The sequence below is a fragment of the Melospiza melodia genome, chromosome 1, assembly GCF_035770615.1.
Source record: "Melospiza melodia melodia isolate bMelMel2 chromosome 1, bMelMel2.pri, whole genome shotgun sequence".
Lineage (NCBI taxonomy): Eukaryota > Metazoa > Chordata > Aves > Passeriformes > Passerellidae > Melospiza > Melospiza melodia.
In genome coordinates this window covers 92,809,947-92,836,152 of record NC_086194.1, presented here as the reverse complement: position 1 = coordinate 92,836,152, position 26,206 = coordinate 92,809,947, and the positions used below count along the sequence as shown (strand labels likewise).

Sequence of the window (26,206 nt, the reverse complement as noted above, 5' to 3'; positions counted from 1 at the left end):
TTAAAGGAGTATTTTGGAATTTTAGGGAGAATTTCTGAACCTTTGGAGAGGTCAGCATTTTTCCTTCTTGCTTGCTTTTTTGCTTTAAATGGAACAGCATTAAAGAAGTTACGGCTACTACAAGAGGTAGGAGTGAGAAGTAAAGAATGTCTCCCTTTTCCACAGTTTATGTGCAATCTAGAGTTGAGACGCTGCACACACATTTTTTTCCCTTTTTTTGTCTTCCATATCACATTTGCTCAGTTTATTAGATACAAGTTATATGCTACCTGGCTCCAGCACATCAATTGAGCTTATGAAAAATCAAGATTTATTTGCTGCACTTGATACTTCATCTCTCAGAACAGATAAACAAAGAACAGTATGTTCATAATTTGTTTGCCAATGATGTATGAAGCAGATACTCATAACCTGATCTTCGTAAACTAGGCAAACTGCACATAGTACTATTACGCCACTCCCTAACCTTGGTTTAAACTCATTTACTACTTGTTCTATTTCAAAATTCTTTCCTTTTACGTCCTCACGATAAATAAACTATACTTTCCCCAATGATATCCTAAGTACAGCATCCTAATATGTAATCTATGAGACAGAAGTGCAGTGTCCCATGACAAAAATCTGTTTCTTGTAATGGAAGAAGGATTTCTTTTGTTTTGTTTGCAGACTATTTATTTTGATGGGATCCATAATCATGATTAGTAGTATCATAAAACAAAGAGCAACACACACTATACCCTGTGAATTAGAGATAGAAAAAAAAGCCCAGTTATCCTCTTAGCACTGTGGTTATCAACTTGCTCCATATTAGAATTTACCTCCTCTACAAGTGTGATCAGGCAAGAAATTCAATTCCTCTTCATGATACAGTCCCTGTGCCTTTCCAGCAGCTTTTTTAGAGTTAGTCTCCACACTGGTAACACACAGATCACTGCAGATGCTGTGATACATGATATGCTCAACTGGAGCCTGGCTTTAATTGCAAAGCAATTTTTTTCCTAATTCTTCCATTTTCACCCAACATATCACTACTCATGACTGTACCAAAAAATGTATGCATAACTCAGCACTGGAGAAGCTTATCTTCCAACATTCAACAAAATATCAACTTCTCTTCTGGTACAGTATTTGGCTATCTCCAAGTATGTAGATGAGACTATGTTCTCCTTTCTTTTTCTTAAACATAATTATTTTACAGACATCTCTCCACAAGCAATCACTCCACACTGGGAAGCCACTGCATTGCCAGTCAAGTAGAATTCTTTACCAAAACTGCCCTCAACACACCAGACACCGTTTAGTTGATGTTCTATTATTACTTCAAATTTCAGTGTGTCCCCAGATGACAGGAGAAAGAGCTTAGTGTTTGCAGTTTCTCTTCAGATTACACTTTATCAGCCTCCTTTCTCAGATGTCTCATTTCATTTGTCATCAAATTTGAAAACATTTTAGGATAATTTTCTCTACAGATGAACACACCTCCACAGTTTAAATTTTATTTTAGGCATTGCCCGCTTCTTTGTATTTTTAAGTGGTTTCAGCATCCACTCCACTCTTAACTTTGCAGTTTTGCCTAAAAACTGAAGTGTGCAACTTGTACTTTCCAACTCACTAATCATTACACTGAGCAACAAAAAGACATTCTAATCACTGTTCTGAGCATTTACACCCATTAACAGCAACATCCCATATTCTTCTGGCCAAACAGTTCTTGCAAGAGTTATAAGACCATGGATGCCTACATTCTTAAAAGTCATGCAGAAAGCAAAAAACCCCACCAGGCTTTATATCCTGTCTCCTCAATGGTGCAGAAGAATCCATACAAATATAACTGAAATTAAAGAAATGGTGAAGAAAAACTCAAGTAACTTTTAGTCACAGCCTGTCCTTGTTTCTTCCTCAAACAGCTTTAGCCCAAAAGATTCAAGAACCATATTCTTGATAACACATTGCTTGCTAGAGACTTAGCATTGTCATGCCTTTATTGATCTGAGGGAACTACTCTAAAATTAGGCTACTTCCTAACTTTACCTAGAAAACTTGACTAACATTCCTGATACATGTATTGCTTTGCTGATCAAGTAAACTAAGAACATTTAGTAAGCCAAACAAAATTTGTTACTTTCAAACAAAGCCACAACTCAACAGCTGCAGGGCTAGTCAGGAAAAATCTACTAATACTATCATGCTGTATTTAAAGTACTGTAAATTGTTGAAAGGTCTCCAAACTTAGTTGTTCAAAGTCCAGATAAGAGAGGCTAAAAGACTACAGAAATCAACAGAGGACTATAACTATATTAAAATTAAATTCAAAAGCTACCTCAGGAAGTTCAGATTGAAGACAAGAGGAAAAGCAGACTAAAATAAATAGTAAAAACTTTTTTATCAGGATGTATAAACCTGCCTGTATGCATGTTCAACAGACTAGAAGACAGGAATAAAAAAAGTCACATGATACATCTATTTAAATAAATGGTTTAAGACACCCATCTTTAAAGAAGAACTAGTCTTGGCCCTCAATTTATCACAGACATCTTCAAAATTTTTGATCCACTTCACAGACTGAACAGAAATTATTGCAGTGGAGTCATAAATCACCATTTTCTATTCATTGCAGTGCTCATGACTTAAAATTAACAAAGCCTTATTAAGAGCAGTGGTTGCTGAGGCTTCTTCTATTAATCAAACTCAGAACAATTCACTGGCTGCTCCGATAATTTCGGTCTCCATCCCACTCTTGCTCTTATGGAGAATATGATTGATGGCAGTCTCACCGTTAAGTGCCCTTCATGATGATCGGGGAAATGTATGAATAAATACTCTGTGGCTACCAACTGCATTATGGAGTCACCCAGGAATTCCATCCTCTGGTTGTGGCCTCTGAAAAATGAGACATCAGTGCAGCAAAATCAATAAGCACTCATGAGGAAAAAACCAAAACCAGCATGCACACACAAATTAAAATGAAGACTGATCTGAAAGTGAGCCTTGCTCATTTTCCAAACACATTTAAGACAATTTTTCAGTGTTAATCAGGTGAGATGAAAACACAGCTCATTACTGTAGCAACACCAACTTACAGGCAAAAAGAAAATCCGGATAGCTACAAATAAATGCAATCATTAGATTACAGATCACAGACTAAATGAAGGAGAAGAGCAGTTAACATCAAATCTGTATTGGGATAAGATCTCTATCTCAAACTTGTTTTAAGAAAATGAACTAATGAAAGCAATACTTCAACAGACAAAAATGTCCACTCACAAGAAAGGAAAGGATCAGGGTTTAAACTCATACAAGATCCTGGAGAGGATAAGCACTGATATGAAGTTTAACAAGGGCAAGTGCCAGATTCTCTGTCTGGGACAACCCCAATTTGTGGGTATAAAGTGGAGAATGAGATGTTGGAGAGCTGCATTGTGGAAATGGACCTGGGGGTCCTATTCAATGGCAATCTGAACACGAGCCAGCAGTGCCCTGGCAGCCAGGAGGGCCAGCCCTGTCCTGGGGGCATCAGGCACAGCATGGCCAGGCAGGCAAGGGAGGGGATTGTCCTGCTCTGCTCTGGGCTGGGGCGGCCTCACCTCCAGTGCTGGGGGCAGTTCTGGGAACCACAGAATAAAGGCAACATTAAGTTGTTAGAGAGTGTCCAAAGGTGAGCAACTGTGATGGTGAAAGGTCTTGAAAGGATGCCAAATAAGGAGCAGCTGAGGTCACTTTGTTCAGCCTGGAGGGGACTGAGGGGAGACCTCACTGCAGAGGGGAATGGAGGGACGGGTACTGATCTCTTCACTTTCATGACCAGAGACAGGGCTCAAGGAAACAGCATGGAGCTGAGTCAGGAGAGGTTTGGGTTAGGTATCAGGAAGAGGTTTTTTTATCCAGAGAGTGGATTAACACTGGAAAGGCTCACAGGGAAGTGGTCACAGCACCAAGCCTGTCTGAGTTCAGGAAATGTGGGACAACACTCTCAGGCACATGGTGTAATTCCTGGGGTGTTCTATGCAGGGCCAGGAGATGGATTTCATGATCCCAATAGGTTCCTTCCAATTCAGCATATTCTGTAATACTGTTTGCTTGAAAACATGCCTGGCAGCTTTGCAAGCAACAGAACACAAGGGAAGTGCTTGGATCAAAGAGTGTAATTCTTTTCTCTGCCCAAATGTACCTCCAGGTATGTTTTGCTAAGGTCTCAGGAGTGATGCACAAATACCAGTCATGCAAAAAGCACAAAATAAACACGAGGATAGGTCTCTAACATCTTCTACAGTCTTTCCCAAGGTATTTGCTACTGACTACTGTCACAGGCGGCACCCTGAGCCAGGCAGGCTTGTGAACATAGCTGCTCTATTCCAGGAAATACATGTAACATAGTTTGTTCGCAAACCAGGCAATCTGGAATACTCTAACAGAAGGGCCAACAGAGCTGCATGAGGACTCTTGCTATGTACTCACAGAGTCAGATGGTTAAAGCCTACTGTCCTCAGAGTGAATGCACGTGCTAGAAGTCGAACGTGAGTAAAGATGACTCCAATTGCCTCCTCAAACTCTGTAAGCTTTTGAAGTACTGGAGAGGTCTCAATGAGTTGCCTGTCAGTATTGGACTCCTGCAGCTGCAAGAAAAATGTCGTGTAAGTAATGACAAGCTGCAGAAATTTTCAGAGAAAGCAAACATTCTTTAAATCAAGAGCAAAGAATACAATGAACAAGTTCCAAGGACAGCTGAACTGAGAAAACCACATTTCCTCTGCCTTTTGGTCTTGAGTAATTATCAGTCAAGGAAAAGATGAGCTCAGATGTATGCTGAGACATTTAAACCCATCCACTTGCATGTCTCTACATGTGGATGCATCGCAGCATAATACAAACTTTCACAAAATATGTACAATTTTGTATTTCTGCATTTTCTAACATTATCACATTGTTTACAACTGAGCAACACATTCAAAATTTATTAGAATAGGACTAGAAGACTGACAGCATGCCAAGATGAAACAAAATCCAAATCAATTTCTTCCACTTCCCTTAAGTATCAAAAATCAAGAATAAATACTTTAAATATTAAATTCAAAAGGGCATACTAACACAAGAATATTAAAATTATTACTTTGGGTCAATATCTTATCAGTTTCTTGTCTGATGTCATTATTGTGATGACACTGTTAAATGCCTTTGTGGAGCTGGGAAATGGCTTAAGCATTTCCTCCACCCTTTCTGAGCATCTCTTTGGTATAGTAATGCTTTAGAGGATGAATTATCAAGAAGGATGCCTAAAAGAAAAGTAAGAATAACCACAGCTTTTTAAACTGGCATTGAGATAATTTTTGGTTTGTTGTCTGCCCCTTTTCTATTAATTGATTACATTCAATTTGTCTTTTTTCTGTACAGAGCATTCAGTTCACACTTTCATAGAGCTACATACCCTTGCACCAAAATTCCACACTTGGGTGATAGTTGTTATTTTGGAGTTCAGCTGCATGTGGAGCTGAGACTTTTTGCTTCATCATGCACAGCCCTTTCTATTTACCTACACTGCTTTTTAAAACTCCACAGTGAGTCACCCTTGCATTCTCACAACCAGAGTGCAATTCTTCAGCCTGCTGTTGTCCCTGCTACTTGAAATAATTTGGTATTGTCAACAAACTGCCACCTCACTGCTCATCCTCTTCCCTAGGCTGTCAATGAGAACAGCTTGTACTTGAGCAAAGATCCCAAGGGAAATCTGCCAGTGATCACCACTCCTTGCAAGATGTGGTCATTTCACTCCTGTTCTCCCTTTCTTATGTTTCAGCCATTCCTTTTAATCTGGTAGGGACTGACATTTTTCATTGAAGTTGCTTTTTTTTATTGCTTCTTAAAAAAAAATAAAATTTTAAAAGCCTTTCTTGACTGTCTTTCTAACAGCCTCTCAGGAAAGCCAGCAGACAGAATCATCTGCATTATCACCTGCTGTTTTGTCTCCTTCACATGCATCTGTGAGGCAGGCCTTGTCTTTACATGTTGATTCTTTCTAGAGTCCACATGTATCCAGATGATCACTAATTATTTTTTAGACCATTTCTACAGACTTGGCTACTGCCAAATACACAGAACTGAAGACCCGTAACTGTGTTATCTTACCCAGGGTTCTTTTGTTGGTTTTTTTTTTAATTGATTGGGATCTCATTTGGCATATCATTACAGTGATTTTTAGCAGTTTTTAAATATACCGTTTTTCAGGCTAGCTGTGCCAAAAGGCCAGCACGAGCTGCCTGTGTTTCACCTACTGGCAAAACTCCCCAAGATGGTTTTGGGATGTGGAAGAAAACAATTTTCATCACACAAGTCAAGGTAGTAGTAAGAAATTATAAGCTTCCTACACTGACTTGCTGATTTCTAAGCAGAGTGCAAGTCTATGTGAAAGCAGGGATGAAATGGTTAAAATAAACTAAGAGAAAAGAAAGAAATTCACAGTAAGAACAATCTTCTTTGTAGCTGTGCGTGCCACCACACAGGACAGCTAGTGCTGAATCTCAAAATGTTATTTTCCATTAAGAGTATTTTTTATTTACACTCAGAGGGATGTGGTTGTAAAAATTCTTCACATGCACTGATTTGTTACTGAAGATTTTGTCTGTGCATTCACTGCTCTTTTAGCAGTAACCTTGCACACTCCTGCTTGCACTGAAGACAAGGAGGCACAGTGCAGAGAGGCTCTGACACTTGCTCAATGTCTGCCCAAGAATTCAGTAAGGGAGAATGGACTGGGACATCAATCTCCCAACTTCCAGCCTCATAAACCAACAGCTTGTGAACTTGTATCCTTGGATACATGGAGGATAAGTTAGCCTTCAGACACCTTTGTAATTTTAGTGCTTATGTGGTATTAAAGTTACTGGAATCACTGCAACAACCACACTATCATTGCATGGGCACAAACACACAAAATCAAAATAGAATAAAATCAAAACTTTTATGGCATTCAATTAATATGCCTTCCTACTATTAAGGTTTCAGTCCTAATTTCAGGTTAAGAAAACATATTCATAGATTGTTTTTCACCCTTTTCCTCCAATTTTGAGAAAACAAACAAGAAGCTGTCAAAACATTATCTCTCATTTTATTTACTGTACAGGCACAGTTATACAACAAACATGAGCCAAGGAAAGGTGAATGATTAATTCTCAGAGAGGCAAAAACTCACTACTTATTTAAAAAAACCAACCAAACAAATCACCAGCCAAACACAAAGGAAAACATATATATATATTCCTTTGGCTACTCTTTAGCACAATTTCTGAGATGTCATCACAATGGAAACCTATGGAAAAGCATCCCTGAAAATAAAACAGAACAGTGAAATTTATTACAGAAAGGGATACACTTACTTGGAGTGGGTGTAGTGGATAATTAAGCCATACATCCCGCAGGTCCTGCAAACATTGAGAGATGCCTTTAATGCTCAAGGGAGTCATTTAACAAATTCCACAGTACTAAATAAAATGTCATTACTTGAAATACTGAACTATTTCAGATGCTGACTCTGCTTATTGCAAATTCAATAGTGCTGGCAAACTAATTTTTAAAATCGTGTATTTGCTGTTCAAACTGCCTGTAGTTCTCCCAATTAGCTTGTGTCAAAGAGGTGGAAAAATCCTTGAACCACATAAAAAGTGGTTAAAGAAGAAAAAGATTTGTTTAAGCCTCAGGACTAACTTTATTTGCAAGTGCTCCTCAGTAGCAAGTTTGAGTTCTCCATAAGAAAGGACTGAAAGAGGAAAAAAAAAATCCCACTTATTTTCTTCTACTTCATAAAGGCTTCCTTCGCTATAGCCACCAAGCAGCAAATAAACAGTGAGTTACAATAGGCTTCTAAACACTTTTATTTCTAATAAGCTTTGTAATTTTACAGACTTAAAGGAAGGAAAATAATATACAATTCATCCTCTCACCACTGCCATCTGTGCTGCCCCAGCAGTGGGTACTTTCCTTCACCTTTACACAGAACATGTTCTAACTAACAGCCATCTAAGACACAGCCTGATCTATTCCTGCACACTGTAATTGTGCAATTGGGTAAATGCTGAGTGAAACACCCTCCTTTTTTTTTCTCTCCAAACATATGTTTAAAGCTTTTAGGGAAGGATGATTTAATTGATGAAACAGAATAGTTGCTCGGCAAGTGCATCATTCCCTCTGAGCCAAACACCTGGATCTGCAGCACCCATTTATGCTTTCAGAGCAGCACTTTGAATGGAAGCTGTCAGGTTACCCTCACCAGCCACCCTTTCCCTACCCAAGTCAAGCAACCCAAAGCACACCTGAGAAAATACCCTAATTTTTTTGCCTGGATCAGTAGGGTTTGCTCTCCTAATTCAATTTCCAGGAACTGCATAAAACAGTATTTCTGCTCATTTGTGATCCTTAAGTAAAACAATGGAGACAAAAGCACATCAAGTTCTTTTTGAACTGGAAATCAAATCATGTAAGTACATAAATACCTTTTCATTGAAGAGCAAACGTCCAAATAATTGTTTTGCTTCTTCTAGGCTTCCCTCTAGATAAACAGCTCCTACATGAGGGGACCAATATGTCAAAGGTCAATAATGCAATTAGTACTCAGAAAATTACTAAGCATGAGAAAGTCAAAGACTTGGACTTCTTCATCTCCAACACATTCATTTTTAAAAGCATGCTTTCTCTAGCAACACGTTTTTTTGAGAAATTTAAAGCACATTAAACACCAGTGTAAATCAACAGTCATAAAATGCAAAGAAAACCTGAAATAATTATATCAATGATAGAAAATTATACATCCAAAGAGCAAAGTTTATACAAATTTACCTATATTTCCAGAAGTACTTTCCAGTACTAGACAATTGTGTCTAGTACTGGAAAGTACTTCTGGAAATAGCTAACTAGAATACTAGTACTAGTACTTCTGAAAATAGCTAACTAGACAATTGTGCCAGTTTTAGCTGGGATGGAGTTCATTTTCTTTGCAGTGATTAGTACAGTATATTTTCCATTTTTTGCTGGACAGAGGTTGATAAAACAGAGATGTTTTTGTTATTGCTGATTAGGGCTCACACAGAGTCAAGGCCTTCTCTCCTTTTGGTACTGCCACACTGGAGAGGAGACTAAGGGGTGCTTGGGACGTTGGGAAGAGACACAGTCAGGACAGGTGACCCAAACTGACCAAAGGGATATTCCAGACTGTTGGACATCATGCTCAGTATATAAATTGCAGGGAAGAGGGAGGAAAGGGGTATGTTGGGAGTGATCATGTTTGTCTTCCCAAGTCACCATTATGTGTGACAGGGCCCTGCTTTCCTGGAGATGGCTGAACAGCTGCCTACTCATGGGAAGCAATGAAATGATTTCTTGTTTTGCTTTGCTTGTGTGCACAGCTTTTCTTTTCCCCATGAAACCATCTTTATCTCAACCCATGACTTTTCCAGCTTTTATCCTTCTGATTCTCTCCTCAATCCCACTGGTGGAGGAGTGAGCAAGCACTGCATGGGGCTTGGCTGCTGGCTGGGGATAAACCACAACAACATTGGCAGATAGGGAAACCCATGAAATACATTTCAATAACTAGCAAACAATTAGCATTTATTCTATACTTGCAATAAGATTTCACTCTGCATATAAACAATGTGTTGGGACTATTGCAAAGCTCAAGGTCTTTCTTGAGCCTCTTTCCTTATTGGTACCACAATAATTTATTGTCTGACCTGGAAAGGGCATCTCTGCATGTGTCAGTTTCTGAAGATCATGTTTGTTTATTTTTAAACTTCACACACAGCCCTCACTAGCTCTCTCCACATGTCCATCAGTAACAAGCTCTGCAAAACTTAATATATTTTTTGCGTATCCTATATACTCTATATCTGCACAGGCACTTCTTAAATTAGTATCAACATTTTGTCCTCTAATACGTTTTACAGGAGACCTTCTGAAAACCTCAAACTTGTTATTGTAAGCACAAAAGCAAATGGAATACACAGCTACATGAAGAACACAGAGAAAGGGAGTGCATGTTCCCAGACACAGGAAGAACGTGATTTGCCTTGCCTTTCCCTTCCCCTTTGATTCCTCACTAGGTCTACTACTTTCTTTGGACTCTTTGAAGAACAGTTTGGGGGTTTATAAGACTAATCTGGAAGAGGAATATTATGAGAGCACAAAATTTTAAACAATTCCTAGGCAGCCTGCTCATACTTCTGGTTTTTATGTTCATCACAGCGACTTTGTGATGAAGCACCAGACCTTCCAGCAGGGCCTCAAGTAGGAGCTCCAGACCCTACATATACTTTTATAGTCCCTTAACAAGCTCCCACATTTTAGCTATAGCACTGAAAAAATCTCACTGCTCAATTAACTTGCTGAACAGCTTTGTATTGGAGGTTAAACAGCAAGCCTGCTCTCTCAGCAAATCTCAATGCTTGCCAAATAGTTCTCATCACTACATCCTAGACAAGCTGAAGCCTATGAACAAAGACACAGATACATATCTAGTGTTCCTCTTCTGTTTGCTTTTTATTTTTAAATTAAAGATCAAAGCATTCATGGAAAGCAAAACAGAGTTAAAAAGAAAACTCTTATTTCTTGATAAGAGGAAATGCAATCCGGCCCAAGGCAGAATGCACAGAACTATTGACAACTAAGCCAACTCTGATCTATTTTTCAAAGCAGGACAAAACGCTTCAGGAGCTCGTGTAGTATATAAAGACCTGTAACAGGGCTAAACCATTCCCACAGCTAGTAACTTGTACAGTACATCTTGATGAATATGAAGTCAAACCAGTGAGACTAACTTGCTTTCTGTACTCAAGCAAGTAAAGGTTCATAAAAATTTGCCATTTAAAATAGAGCTTGTGCAGATGTAATCAATGAGATTTTCAACCTCCTGGCTTGGTAACTGTGGTCAGGCCCTGACTTCCTCTGCAATATAAACCTGTAGACCAGTGCAGCCAGTCACTAATCTGCATCTTAGTGCCCAACAACAAATTTGACACAACTTGCCTTCACCCTCAGCTAGAGGGTAGCTTTATTACACCAGCCATATTGCCATGCTTTTTACCTGTAAGAAAAATGCAAAGACTAAAAGGTATTTACTTTGCAAATTCACAGAAGGGTAGCAGGGCACAGAGAAAGTAGTCTGGTGACTCAGCTGGGAATGCCTGATTCAGAAAGCAAGCTGCTGCTAAAATTCAGGGCTGAGGCTGCAGGTCTGTTCAAGCACTACTGGAAGCTGTGAACCTGCTTATCTTCTGCCAGGCCATGCTGACTGAACTGCTCCCCTGCTCCCACAGGGGGCAGGTGTCAGGCCACGCTGGCACAGGAGAGGTGGAGCTCTGCAGTGACACGAGACAGCTTCACCTTCAGTGTGTGAAGCCAGGACATGGAAAATGAGATTTTCATGGTTGTACTACACACTCAATGTGTTTATACATGTGGGATATGTGCAGGAGAGGGGAAGGGACAAAGATGATACAGGAAGCCTTACTGCTACTGACACTGCTCAACAGGCCCACATCTCCTCCATCACAGTCAACATGGCACACAGACAGGTATAAAATGTACCTGCCTGCACACACAGATGCAAACACTTTACCTATGAGGGCTTCAAAGCAGTTGGCCATGGCATGGCGGAGATCTGACTCCCTGCAAAGGTCTGGACCATGAGCGTAGAGCATGAATCGTTCCAGTTCCAGCTTCTGCAAAACATGTAGAAAGAGTGAAAACCATGGCTTTAGAAGTACAAGAGTACCAGTTTAGTCATTAAAATTCAATTACACTGTCATAATGCAGCTACTAGGCCTGAATGAACTATGAAGCTTTTCTCCAAAGTTTCAGTTTAGACACAGGCTAAAATGAAAAAGTTTTCTTTGTTTATGAGAGGTAAAAACTGGAGTGTGAGACCATGGAAAAACTAGAATTATCAAACCAAAAGAAACTAAAGCAGAACAGTGAGGAATAGGAACTCTGGTAGACAGGATCCACTGAACATCTGGCTTTTTTCTCTAAGGCCATCAACAGGTGGTAGCCTCTGGGCACTACAAGAGAAGGTTCATATTTTAATCTGCAGTGCCACCTAGCTTCCTTTGTCCTTTCAAAAGTGCATCATTAACACCAACACTCTTCTGTTGCCTGAACTATACTTCTGCTTGCCAGCCAAAATCTCAGACAGTAAGCCAGATATTTTCTATAATATATGATAATTCTGTTATAGAAATGCAGGCAAGAGCCCCTAGATTCTCTTTACATAGTTGTCTTTTTGACACAAAACCATTACTGGGATTTTTAAAGAAGAGATTTATGCATCTTGCAAAGTTTGTACGAGAACAGGCTCTTCCCAGCTGGGTGTTCAGTTTCTACTGATTAATTTCTTGTTAACTTTTAACTTCATCCTTCCAGAGTATGTTTGAGAGGTAAAGCTGGAGACTAAGTTGTTTGAGATGCATGGTTTAGACGTGTTTCAATTGCCAAAAAGAGTTTTCCATTTTCAATGAATGGCAGCCTGTTCAGTGCTCCAGAACACTGTGAATTACGACTGACAGTGTTCCACACACTTCATAATGCACAGCCACACTTGCTGGAGTCAACATAGGAGTAGAATATTAATTGTTTTATATAAAATTTCAACTTCTTATACTCATCATTTGCTTCTTAGATATGAACAGCATTCCACAAGTTCAAGAGACATTGAGAGGCTGAGAAATATATTGAGTGAACTGAATGCAATATGACACGGCAGGGGAAGAAACCAGGAACATCATATAAGACACATGAGAGGAAAATTTGGAATTTACAGATATCTAATATTTACAGCTGCACTTACAGTTTTTAAAATATTGCAATAAAAATTTTCAAAAATTGTTCTTGTACAATGATAAAGGCTGTGAACAGACTTGAAGAATATATGAGCTTTCCTGATGCAGGTTTAAAAATAGTATCATTAATTCAAATGTCAGGCAATACTGTATTTGTAAACAAGGCCCTGATATGAAATGTTTCAATCAATCCATGCTTATCTAAATTAATAAAAAAAGACATAGAAGAAAATTATTCTGTTCATTGCCTATCCTATGCCTCTCCTGAGACCTGAGCAAAAAGATATGTTAGAAATCCTGCTGTTTTTGCCAAAATCCCAAGACTGGATAAGCTTGTTTAGGGCACTGTGTGATTACAGAGAGGAAAGATTAAAAGAGCCTCTTGAAAACTATCAGCAGCACACAGTGGACAGTATGTGCACATGTGTGGCATAATCAATTACATCAGTAAGTCTCAGACTGTTTCTTAAAAAAAAAGCTAACAAAATCAAGAATGAGTAAGGGAATACCTACCTATTTATGAATAGACTGAATTAACTTTATGTATCATATTACCATGCACCAGTATCATATATGGAAATATAAAAAGCTCCATTGTTCACAGAACTAAATTAAATAAAATTCTAAGGCATCTTAATTTTTCCTAGGAGATAATACAACTCTTCTCCAAAACCTTGTTTAATATACTGCTGACTATTCTGACAGTCTACAGTGGACCTGAAAACGACTGCATAGGTAATGGAGCAGATGCCATTTTCCCCCCCATATTTTCTTGCTTCTGTTGCCAAGTTCTCTCTACACAGTCTATCAGAAATTATAAACAACATGTTTATAAGTTTGATTCTTTTTCTTCACTGAAGGTCTACTGTCAGCTTCATTACTTGTGCAAATTAAAGGCAAGTACAGGCACACCTTCAACAAAGACTAAAAACTCATCTCTACGCCTGCAAAAATCACATGCATGCTTTGGAGAAAACACAAAGTTTTCCTTTATCTTTAAAATCTACTTTCAAACTGAAAAGGGTTCCTGCATCCCCAATCTTGTACACAAAGCACAGCAAAGAAAGTGATGTTCAAAGCAGGCAGTTCCCTCAAGAAGCAGTCCAGACACTGATAGTGTTCTACCCATGGATGTCCAACACAGAGGCACAGAGAGCTGTACCTTAGCCAGCATGGCCAGGTGCTGGTTCTGTACGATGGCAGTGCGGTACGTAGCTAATCCTCCTTCCTCCAGAGTGGGAAACAGGTAGTATAAGTGGACACTGGCAACACAAAAAGCAAACCAGATGCTGTTAGCATGTGATTAAAGAGGAACCACATACACCTGCAGAGAACTGTGCCCTTCCCTCAGACCCTAGTGGGTAATACACGTATACAGGTGGGTCCCTTCCCAAAGTGGAACTCAGCTTTAAGTAAGGTAAAGATAAAACATTCAAACAATGCCCAATCCTCTCTGATAGGATAGCACTGGCAGCAGGGCAGGAAGAGAGCTGCTTCTCTGCCGGGCAGCACATAATGTCTAAATCCCAGCAGTTGCCAGCCTGCAGTTCCCTCATCTCAGGTTTCTGTCTAGCAGCAGCAGCAGCAGCAGCAGCAGCAGCAGAGGGCTCGGCACAGCTGACACCTAGAGGATGCGGAGGAATAAAGCACAAGGGAAGCCTCAGCCTTGAGAAACGCCCTGCTGTGGGTACACGGCGCCTTCAGGTGCTGCTGCTGCTGCCAACAGGACACCCATCAGTTTATACATGTTTCTGAAAGTACTTTTAACAGATGCTAATGGAAACAAAGAACAGACCTCAACAGCCTGGATTTATCAAATGTGTGAAGTCATTATTCCACCAAAAAAAAAAAGTAAAAATCAAAAGCTTTTAACAACTTTTAATGGTATTTGTCATCATGCTAGCAAGGTTCTTCATAAAACAGAAACAAAACAAAAGTAATTCACTGATCCCATCAAGATCTGCCTAATAAATAAATGATTCTGGATACTTTCATCTATGACTATCTAACCCATGTCAAAAAAAGTTAACACATAGAGGGTTTTCAACATTCTCTAATTAAGGCACTGTATGGCACTAATTATTAAAATATTTTATTAAGCCAGTACACAGGGAGAAAAATGCAGATGGATGCAAGATTATTTAAGGACAAAAACTGCCATAAAACTTAGAGGCAATCCAATCAAGCATCATAATTCACAACAGCAGACACCTGAAGTTAAGAGAGGTAGAAAAAAAATCAGACTTAAATAGGTGCTTACATGCTCCATTGAACAAAAATGGAGCTCATTTTTTTTCTGAATCGAGACAAAAGTTAGCTCAGAAAGAGAACTGATGGCTGATGAACAATGACAATGAAAAATGCAAGACATTTTAATCAGCAAGTCTTCCATCTTATCAGCCTGTACTGTTGTATGAGAGAAAAGGCCATGAGTTTTAAGGGCAGTGGAGACCTTTATGGACTAATAGTTTTTAATATCACGTAGCTAGTGGCTAGTAGAGAACAGAGATGTAAAGGCAGTTTTGTTGTTCACGTAACAAACTGGCTTGAAGAGCAAATTAGCAGTAAACAAGACAACACCTCTATTTGAAACAGTAGATCAAAGCAGGTGAAAAAAATTATAATCTTTACATTGTGCAACCTGTTTGCCTCTAGTAAGGTGAGGTAGAACAATGGAGGTAACTAATAATATGCCTGTATTTTTCACTGATTTCAGAATACTCACGCCAGAACTGGAGAAATTTTTGATGAACCATGGAGTTTTTTTCATTACTTTTGAACAGACTGCATATGTGCTAAGCTATTTAAGTTGTTATGGAAGCTAAAGCCCTAATTACTGGAAATACAAGAACTGCAACACATTCAACATTACCCATAAATGCTTCCCCCTTGGAACTAGACAAAAAAACCTCATAGAAACAAAACAGCATGCTAGGAAAAACATCTTTCCTTTAAAAAAAAGGGTAAAAAGTTCAACTTGTCTACAACTGAATAATCTCTAACCCAAATCAATTGCACTCCATGAAAGAGAAACTCTAAGTTTCTATTTTGTAATCTTTCTTGTTTTATCATGACCACTGGAAGAATTATCAAGAGAGCTGTCTGCAGGTGTGCAGGTCTAAATATCAGGCAGGGCTGCAAACATTCACAGTGAAAGTACACACTGGAAAGTTCAATAAACACAACACTATAATAATAACATATCAAGGTGAAAACTGTTGAAGAATTCCCCATTTACCTTGTTAAGAACTCCACCACAGCATCTCCCAGAAATTCTAAACGCTCATTGTGGTTAATCCTGAAAAAGGCATTTTAAAGTTCACCATAACCTAAGTAACACATACTGGTTATTAACACAACACAATTAAAACAGAAAAAAATCAGAGTTGATTGCTAATCAGTCATGATACTAATTTTTGCAGCCTCCCACACCCTCTCTGGATTACAATCCTTTCCAAAACAGAGTAATAACTATGTGAATCATGAAACTCAGGACTGACACCACCATCTCCGAAATTTCCCTATGTTCTGTTCTGAGCTATTGTCAAAACTTCACAAAATGGGAAAAGGAAGCAGGACTGCTGCCTGGCACTGAGGTCAGGTTTCTCTGTCCATCAGAGGGCACCAGATGATTGAAACAAAAAGCCTGTTCCAAGCCTTGTGCATGACACTAGGGAGCTCTACCTAATTAACATCAACACCTGCAAGGCAGGATGACCCTGCAGCAGATCGTTGCTACGGCAGAGGGAATAGGAACTTGGATTTTTCATAGCACCTTTAAATGCCTTGTTTTCTGTAACTTCCTCTGAGCTCAAAAGAAAGAATGGCTGTAGCAGGAGATGCATCCAAAAATGCCATTAACTTATTAGAATCTTTTATTTCCTGTTTTCTTTCATCACTGCTCCTTATTCACCTTTGTTTTCCATAATTTTCCATAAAGTTTCATTTCCTTCAAGCTGTCTGCCTGCTTATATTAAAAGGACTAATAAGGGCAGCAGCTGAAAAAGACTGAGAGCTTGTCTTTGAATACATACAAATTTCTACTCCAGACACCAAAGCAAGTAAGCAGCACCATTTTTGATTTCACGTATGATTGTAACAGAATCAAGGCAATTGCCACAGGATTTTTTTTTTAATCCAGAAGATTCTTGTCAAGTATTTGGCATCTTTTATTGTAATAGTCACTCCTCCAACAATTATATAATTAGTGTAATTTCTGAAATAGCAGGCCTTTGTTATGGGGTGAAAGAATTCAAGTACTTCTGCTGTATAAAACAGTAGTGTGTGAACAAATCTACAACACCTCTGTGTGGCAACATAACTGAAAACACACCTGTCTCAGAAATGTGACTTTACATTTTTGCGTTATTTCATAAGTATTAATGCAATTTAGCCTTATGTTATCTTTAGAGGATTCAAATAAGCTTGAAAAGGGCATAGTCTAGATGAAACAGCATTTGGGGAACAGTGCCACAATAATTTATGCAGAATTAAATTTCTCCTATTCCCAAGCTTCTTTCAAAATAATGGCTCTTGAGTCCAGCTAGAGCACTACCTGACTAAAATACACATTGCCATCTAGTTCATGCATTTAAGAGATTTCACATGCAACTGCTTCTTGCATTAGCTTTGTGAGCTTTGTGTATTCAATTTCAGCTCAATATGGTGCCAGTGGCTGTAAACCACATCTTAAACTATATTTATCCTCACAAAATTCTTAGTGGTCATTTACGGATTATTGCATTAAAACATTAATGGGTTTTGCATCTGTCTTTAAATTGGAATAGTAAATCAGCAAAGCCCATGCTCAGCACCATACTCCTGTTAACAAGGTGCCATGCCAGGAAGGCGCTACCGTGAGAAAACATGATGAAGAATCCAATTTGTAGCACTGATAACAACAACAACAAATCTTTATTCTGCAGAAAGCAAAAAGGTAGCCTTTTAGTCCTCCTCATTTCAAGGATCAACAAAAATGATAGAATTATCTGTTAAAACCTTCCTCAGACATTTTCTGCAGCCATGACCAAACATTTACTATGTCACTGCTAATGGAGGTTCAGCACACCTTCATAATATAAAAGTCAATTCAAAATGACTTTTCACTTCAACTATTTGCCAAAGCTGTTGCTGACAGTTAGTTGGTTGTTTCTATTAAGTATCTCCCACTGCAGCAGCTTCCTTACTTGCAAACAACTATTTTCATTACCTGGAAGGAGCTGGATCATCCTGTCCCAAACGGGACATAATATTTATCAGGGTGTTTATCCCTAAAAACATAAACAATGCACTATTAAGTAAACAGACACTAATTCACTTTGAATAAATGCAGAAAACAATTACTCAAAATGTTACTTTGTAATTGCTGTACACAAGATTATCCTGTTATTTACAGGGCTCATTACATAAAGTATAATCCTTACCAATGCTCTCTGCCTAACTGACCACAGTCTCATAACAACATTATTGAATTTCTGCACACAGGGAGCCAGATAAATACCACCTTTGCATGAAAAGGACATTCTAAACATTACATAAGCAACAAATAATTTACTTCATTATCACTGAATATACTTTAAAGGGGTGAGGAATATTTTGCAGCAGAGAGACCACACATTCACATTAGTAAGACACATTTACAAAATATATTCCAGTTTGTTCACCACGTTGAGCAGCAAATTAAGAAAACAGTACTTGCCAAAAATCTAAGCAAATACATCCTCCCATTTATTACCCTTGCTTGTTTTCAGCTCTTCACTTGCTGAATAATTTGCAAAATCCAGTCTTTTAGAAAGACCTCACCAGTGTCTGCATATAATTATTGAAATCCTCTACTAAAAGCATCTCTCAAAAGAAAAATGGCCAAGGAAATGATAATGGAACAAAGGGTGTTCTTACTGATTAAATGTGAGGTAAAAGAAAAATTTAAATGCTAGTGGTGTAAATAGCATACCTTTTTTTCTCATGTGTATATGGTGAACTTTTCTATCACCATACTTGGGCTGTCGAATCCCACAGTTGGATAAGGAATTTCTGGCATGATCCGGATTCATCCCAAAATTTAAATGATGGCTTGGGTGAGTCATGGCAAGCTATAGTGTAACACATACAGGAAAAAAAAGGGTTAAATATATTTTTGCAAATGAAAGAAAGACATTATCTTAGACCAGTAGCTAGTAATAGTTATTTTTCAGTTTGAAGAAAGGTTACAAAGTGATGCAGTCAATCAGAAACTTGGTTCCAGCAATTTAAATGTAGGGTGAGCTATTTCAGATGTCAGAAAAAAGCAACATTTCTGCTCAATCATCAATTTAGCTAATTAACTTTCATCATTTTTTTCTTTAAAGAAAAATTAGTTTAGAAGAGAAAAAGCATGAATTCTCAATTTGCCTTAAGACTTTTGCTTACCAGCTTTGCTGACCTGATTTCAATACATTTGCTTACTTAAAAACATATTCACTCTAACACTGAACTATAAATATTCATATTAAAAAAAAATTAAAAGAGCTTCTCAACCATCCATATTTACATTATTTAAGTATCTATAAAACTCTCCTAGCTCAAAAAATGAAAAAACAACAAGTACATTGTTCTTGGCAGAGTTAATCACAGAAGAACTCTTTCCCACATGACTATAGAGGACTCATTCTTCACATGGAAGAGGAATGACAGGATCAGTCCTCTGTTTTACCTTTGCATCACCAAGGATTACCAAAAGCTTACTCTGCTGCTGACATCACCACTGCAGAAATGGCAACAGTAAACAGAACTACAGCTGTTTTTCAGAACTCCATCCTGCAAACTCACACACTTTCTCCTTCTTTACACATACACAGACCAAAATATCGTGCATGTATAGAAGTATGTGCACACAAAACTTGTGTATAAAAAAGAGGAAACACTGGAAAATGCAAGCTGCAGAAAGTTACTTCTGACACACGTGCAGGACTGGTGCTGCAGACTGCGAGCAAAGCCATTCAGTAATTCATTCAAACATTGTCTGTTGCCTTCCAAGCACAAAACTTAAAGAGTAAAATTATATTTAATCAACAATAAGAACTTTCCCCAAGTCCTTTTTAATTCCTTGATAGTATTGCTAAGTTTGTTGTAATTGCACATTCTGAAATTCTGCTCCATCTGGACTAGATGACACATTACAGCTTTTCTGAATAGATAATTCAGTGTAATCTTTTTTTAACCTGCCTGTACTTTAAAAAGAATATACCATGATAAAATAGGTAACAATCAATGCAGATTTATACATTAAATGTGCATTAAAAAGCACCATTTGTTATAACCAAACATGATTAACACTTTATTTCTATGCTCTCATCTCTTTTTGATTAAATTTACTTGCTCGTTTGTGTGTTTGGCTTCAACATTCTGAAAGTTTCCATCACTGCATTTTTATGTTTGACATTAAAACAAAGACAACCTGCTAACAACCAAGTCCTAGAAAATGCTCCATGTTTAATGTAACTTGCAGCAGGAAAACGCCTGGAAAACAAATCCTAGAAACCACAAAAGCTGTGAGAAAAGACATTTCCTTGAAATAATTCGGGAGTAAAATCTACAAAGAAAGACAAAATGTTTAGAAGTTAGCCCAGTCACTGGAGAGAGATGACGCTTACTTTAGAAGGAAGCTCTGAACAGAAGTCCCCATTTTCCTTCAGTAAATTCAGAAAAGGTCTAAGAGGAAAGGGGCCACCATGCAAAGAACCAGCCTCAGAGGTAATCAGTTCCAAATATGCACTAACATAAAAGGCTGCTTATGTGACATGGATGCATCTAAAACAAGTAAGAACTTCTCCTCTCCAGTTCCTGCTCTTGCTTCTTAATAAAAAAAATTCATCATGTGCTTGCAGAAATCAAGAGCTAAACAGAAGTTTGCAAATTTCTATTCACTAGCTAAAAATGAAAAAAAGGGCAATGTTTTAACTATTCTCTTTTGGAACAACTGGCTATAAAAACAAGAAGCAGGGCACATCCACTCATCTGCAGAATAACACTGTATTCTCTATAAATACCTGAAAAAAGAATGTACCTAGAAATGAGTACTTGACAGTCTTTTCAGTAACTGCATTTTTGTCTTGCTACACATTACAAGCAAATCCAGATCTACCATGGGAGCAAAGGTAGATGCAATATCTATGTGAACAATAGATACCTCGATTCAGAAGTGTCTTGGGAAAACTGAAACTTTCAGATGATCTGCAGTACAAGTAATCAGGTCCATCCAAGCTCTGGCAATGCCATGCACTTCAGCACTATGGATGAGCTCAGCAATATCATGGAGAAACCAGCAAGATGTTGGGGTTTTCTTTTCATCTCTTACCTGCAGCAAGCACCTATCTCGAAAAGTGTAGCCTATCAGTTTGTCCAAGTGCATCAGACACTGATGGTAGCGGACATGGTGGGTGAGCACAGGAAGCATCATTGCATGCTGAAAACACAAATGCAATAAGGAAAATCATTCAGCTTTAGTGTACAGAGAATTCAGTTGACTGAGCTAAAAATACAAACATTTCCCAATTGTTACAACTCTAGTATACTGTTCTGGTTTAAATGAGGAAAAAAAATCCTAGTTTCCCATCCTTCAATTATCAAAGCACTTAATTAATCATATGTTTTCATCTCCACAGCCCCGCCCAGACTAAAGGAATCAATACATAAACCCAGTCTTCAACTTAATCAACTTCAATGAGGTAAAAAAATGTCTGGTCACCAGTAACAGCAAATCAAATTTCAAGAAGCTATGACTGAATACAACACTATATTTGTACCTTTTCATTGAACACCCTGCTTCAAAAATGAAGAAACACCGCTTCCCCTCTGCCTCATTACATTAAGGAAGAAACACTTTACACCACTTTAGCCAGTTTTCACCAAACAACAGTAGGTACTCAATTTTCAAGTATAGTTGTGCCTTGCTTCACTTCCTTTTGAGGAAGAATTATGGGATTTTTGAAATGCTGTAGTCTGGCACATTTAATGTGCTAAAAAAATATAAGAAACGTTGCTGTTTGTCTAAGAAACAATGTTCTCCTGTTGGGGAAAATATCAATAAAATTGAAAAAAAAACCAACTCTATTTTGTAACAATGGCAGTCCCCCTCTCTCAGTGTTTCTAAGGAATTCTCCACTAATACTGACTTTGGATGCATCTGGGTAGAAATAAGCAATTAGTATAGTTTATCAGTAGAGTACTATACCAAGTATGATATCAACATCACAATTCTAGCATAAAAATGAAGAGAGAAACAGGAGAAATGCAGGATTTGACACTTTTATGCACGTGACTGCTTGTGAACTAGTTTTTTCTAGTTGTTCCTATTACTGACATAACATGAATATATTCAAAATAAAGGTGTGTTTTAAGGGCATTAAAATCTGAGGGCTGTCACAATTAATTCAGAAAAAGGATTCTGTATGATTAGAGGGAATGAGTGTATAGCATGGAGAGAAGCAAGGAAAACAAGCACATGAAGTGGATGATGTATAATTTACAGAATAAATGCTGTTACAGATTTCTGCAGGTCACTAATGATAGAACAGCAGAAAATACAAACTGATGAATGTTACAAGATCAAAAATTAAGACTAACGAATGGCAAGACTTTCTGTTTAAGTAAAAGACCATGAAATTCCTGAGAACTAAACACAGGGCTGGAAGGTAATCACAGAATCATTCAGATTGGAAAAGACCCTTAAGATGATTGAGTCCAACTGCTGAAGTAAATTCCATCAACTAAACTAGACCTTTATACCTTCAGGGATGGTGAGTTCACCACTTTCCTGGGCAACCTGTTACGATGCTTGATCACCTTATCTGCAAAGAAATTACTCCTAATATGCAATCTTAAACCCCCTGGGTACAGCCTGAGACATCTCCTTTTCTCCTGTCACTTGCTGCCTTAGAGAACACACCATCTCCCACCTGGCTACACCCTCCTCTCAGGCAGCTGCAGAGAGTGAGAAGGTCTCCCCTGAGCCTTCTTTTCTCCCAGCTCCTTCACTTCTCACCAGACTTGTGCTGCAGACCTTTCACCAGCTCTGTTGCCCTTCCCTGGATGTGCTCCAGCCCCTCAATGTCCTTGTGGCTGTGAGGGGCCCAAAATTGGACACAGGATTCAAGGTGTAGTCTCACCACTGCTGAGTACAGAGGACAATCCCTGCCCTGCTGCTGCTGGCCGCACAAGTGCTGATACAGGCCAGGATGCCCTTGGCCCTTTTGGCCACTTGAGCACCTGCGGGCTCATGTTCGGCCAGTTGTTGATTAGGAACTCTTCCCTGGTCCTTTTCTCTCAGATGAAATAACCAGCCAATATGCAAGGAAAAGACTTCCTGGATCTCAAAATGGCAGAGAAATATAAAATCACCCCAAGCATAATTAGGAATTGTTATTAGGAAATTTTATTTTGTTACCATGTCACTCATTTACAGTTTTTTGGGGGTATTTGTAAGAACATCCCTTTTATCTCCATATAAACTGTACAGGTGTGCTTCCTGTGTGTTCCTTCATGTAAGGAATTAATTGAAAAGCACCAAAACAACCAAACCTGAAACTTTTTCACAGGACAACTGTGCTTCCCTGCCTCTACGTTGCACTGTACTACACAGGAGTCTCCTCAAGCAACGTTTAACATTCTTTACACCAATACATGTGTCCCTGCATTTGAGGACTGAGATACCAAGTTTCAGACTTTTATCAGCTGTGGTGCAGTGAAAAAAGAACTGAGAGACCCCTGGGAGCACACAGAAAGACTTTGACTCTTGAAGTTATATTGACAAAATGCTGCTTTCCTGGCTCTAACTGATTGATTGACTGATTCAATCAACACCCATCATCTTGGACTATGGCTACAGAATGTTTCTGATGTTTTACGTATTTATCTCTGTAGAAGAGATGTTTTTAAAATATGTATGATTTCAAACATTTTGCATGTCCTTTTCTTGCTGCAGCTAGCACAGCAAGGCAGAGACTCTCTCAAGGGCCCTCAGATAGTGCCCTTATCCCCCCAGGACAGCAGGTGCTCCTGACCTGAAGCTACTAAGGGGAAGCAGGTGAGCTGAAATATTTTGGAATACATGAGATGCTGAACACTCCACACTGCTGTTGAGAGCTCACCAGCAACAATGGTGTGGGTGGAGAGGGGGAACAGAGGCGGTGTCTTCTCAGCATGGCCAGACCCTGCCACACTGTGTACTACGTGCTGCCCAGCTCAGTGGCCAAGTACTGCGCTTGATATCCTGGGTAACTTCAAGTGAGCCTGTCAGACCTCAGACATTTTACACTTTTTTTTGAACATTCTACTCACCATTTTTCCTCCCCTTTCAAGCAGTTCATTTTCAAGACAGCAAAGACCAGTGTCATTAGGGCTACATGGAACTCAGAGCAAGTATAAGCTATCACAAGTGACTTAAAAGAGTTTCAATCTTCTAAACTGCAATGCTTTTAAAAGCAGTAATTTTAAATCACTGCACTTGAGCTGTGCCCCCAGAGCTGATTTATGCGTGTTTAGTTTTAGTCTTCTTTAATCTGGTGAAAAGCATGTAGCAACAGCAGCAATCTTTCGTTTTACAGACATACAGTTGCCTATTCTTGGCCTCTCTAAGAAATCAAATCAAAGGACCTTCATACCAGAACTGGCTGATTTAGATGTTACAGCTACAAATGGGCACAAAAATTGTGAAACAGCTTTACTTTTATCATTCTTTGGTGTTTTGCTGTCCTTCAACAAAATGAAACAGGAATATTCAAGACATTAGGAGATGAATCACAAAAGATATTATGAATAACACAGAACAGTTTCAAAGTGCCTGAATTGGAAACTTACTCTGTTTACTTAAGCTATAAAAACATATACAGTTCACAACAGAAAAATAGGGAATCGATGTGATGCTCCTGAGCTATGTGAGGAGATATTGTGCCACTATTCTCCTTCTACTTCAGAAGCATTAGTAGAATCACAAGAAATGTTTCAGATGGAAGAAAAGCAATTTTAGTTACCAGCATTTCTCTCACTCTAGAATTTTCCCCTTTGACTTTTAAGATTATAATGAAATTTCTACCTATACCCTTGCCTAGCAACCCCGCTAATTTATACTCCACATTGTTAAGCTAATATGAAGTTGCACACATTTCACTCTTAAATAACATCATGAAAGCAACAGCTAAAAAATAATGAAAGTATATCTCTAGTATAATTATTTGGCTGTTACTACTACTCAAATTTTACTAATACAAAATTAAATTAAAATTGTATTTATTCTTACCATATCACAAAGCTGGTTGCTGTCAACTGCTTCAGAATAGGATCTGACAGAGATATGTTCCTTAGAGATGTCATGCATATGAAACAGAGTATCTGAAAGATACCTTTCTACTGAGGCTCACCTCAAAAGGTAATTGTGGCAGGGTTCCAGTTTTTTTTTACTTTCTTTTAAGTAAAAAGATACTTCTTCATGCTTTGCTGTAAAACTTGGGGTGTTTTTAAAAGCTATCTAAATAGAAAAATATAATAAAAAATATGAATATAATAAAAATATTAAAAATATAATAGATTATATAAAACCTGATGGATTAAGAGTTCCACACTAGACTCAACATTTGGCAAACCTCCAGCCTCAAACTGGCCATTCCTAACCTCTCTCCCTTGCACTAATCAACCTCTGGCAGAGAATTTTAAATTACCTTTTTTGTGTGTATAGAAGGGGTGGACAGAACAACTAGAATAGTTCCCTAGATCAATAGATATTACTGAGGTATTAATTTCCATTTGGTTCCTCAGTCTAGAAGAAACCCTTGCAAAGGTAAATGGCAGCTACCAGGAAAGAAAACGCATCCCTCTGGTTCAGTTACCTGGCAGACATCAGAGCGTATCCCTGTTTTCCAGAAGCCCTGGCTGCTCAACTCCACTGTCACTTCACGTCTCATGGTGTTCTTCTGGCGAATCTTCTGCAGTGCTTCCTAAGCAGGGAGAGAACAGAGCTCCTGTGAAGAGCTTGCTGCAACAAAGCACAGCAATGCACACACCAGCGCGTTCACAACAGCCCTGTGAGGTTCAGCTTTGGTCAGCAGTTTCTAAGGCTGGCACAGATCCGATAACTCCCAGACTGGCAGACATGCTGCAATACAGTGTAGGCAGGGGATTCTGGTAGAGCAAGGAGAGAACAGAGGTGACTACATTTTCTTTGCTGCAAATGACAAAACAAACCAGTCCAACTCATACATCCTAGATGATACATGAGTAAGAAAGGTAAAGTCCTTATAATAAAAGCACTTTCTTTACCAGATGTACAAAACAACCTCTTCATTCATGTCCATCACTGTGAGTACTCCTGGTCTGAACATTCAGAAGGAGCAAAACAGGCTTTGCTTTGTCATCTT

The 26,206-nt window shown here is 38.6% G+C and overlaps 1 protein-coding gene across 3 annotated transcripts in view; it reads right to left on the bottom strand.

Moving 5' to 3' along the window:
• Window positions 1-26,206, bottom strand: part of DROSHA (drosha ribonuclease III) — a 70,652-nt gene that overhangs the window by 8,357 nt on the left and 36,089 nt on the right. For all 3 annotated transcript variants that reach the window (XM_063162328.1, XM_063162307.1, XM_063162317.1), the window contains 11 exons: window positions 25,679-25,786; window positions 21,154-21,261; window positions 18,772-18,910; window positions 18,028-18,088; window positions 16,057-16,116; window positions 13,981-14,080; window positions 11,600-11,702; window positions 8,481-8,551; window positions 7,368-7,412; window positions 4,456-4,613; window positions 2,775-2,880 (listed from right to left, as the gene is read on the bottom strand). In XM_063162328.1, the coding sequence (XP_063018398.1) occupies window positions 2,775-2,880; window positions 4,456-4,613; window positions 7,368-7,412; window positions 8,481-8,551; window positions 11,600-11,702; window positions 13,981-14,080; window positions 16,057-16,116; window positions 18,028-18,088; window positions 18,772-18,910; window positions 21,154-21,261; window positions 25,679-25,786 (1,059 nt within the window). The remainder of the gene's footprint in view (window positions 1-2,774; window positions 2,881-4,455; window positions 4,614-7,367; window positions 7,413-8,480; window positions 8,552-11,599; window positions 11,703-13,980; window positions 14,081-16,056; window positions 16,117-18,027; window positions 18,089-18,771; window positions 18,911-21,153; window positions 21,262-25,678; window positions 25,787-26,206) is intronic.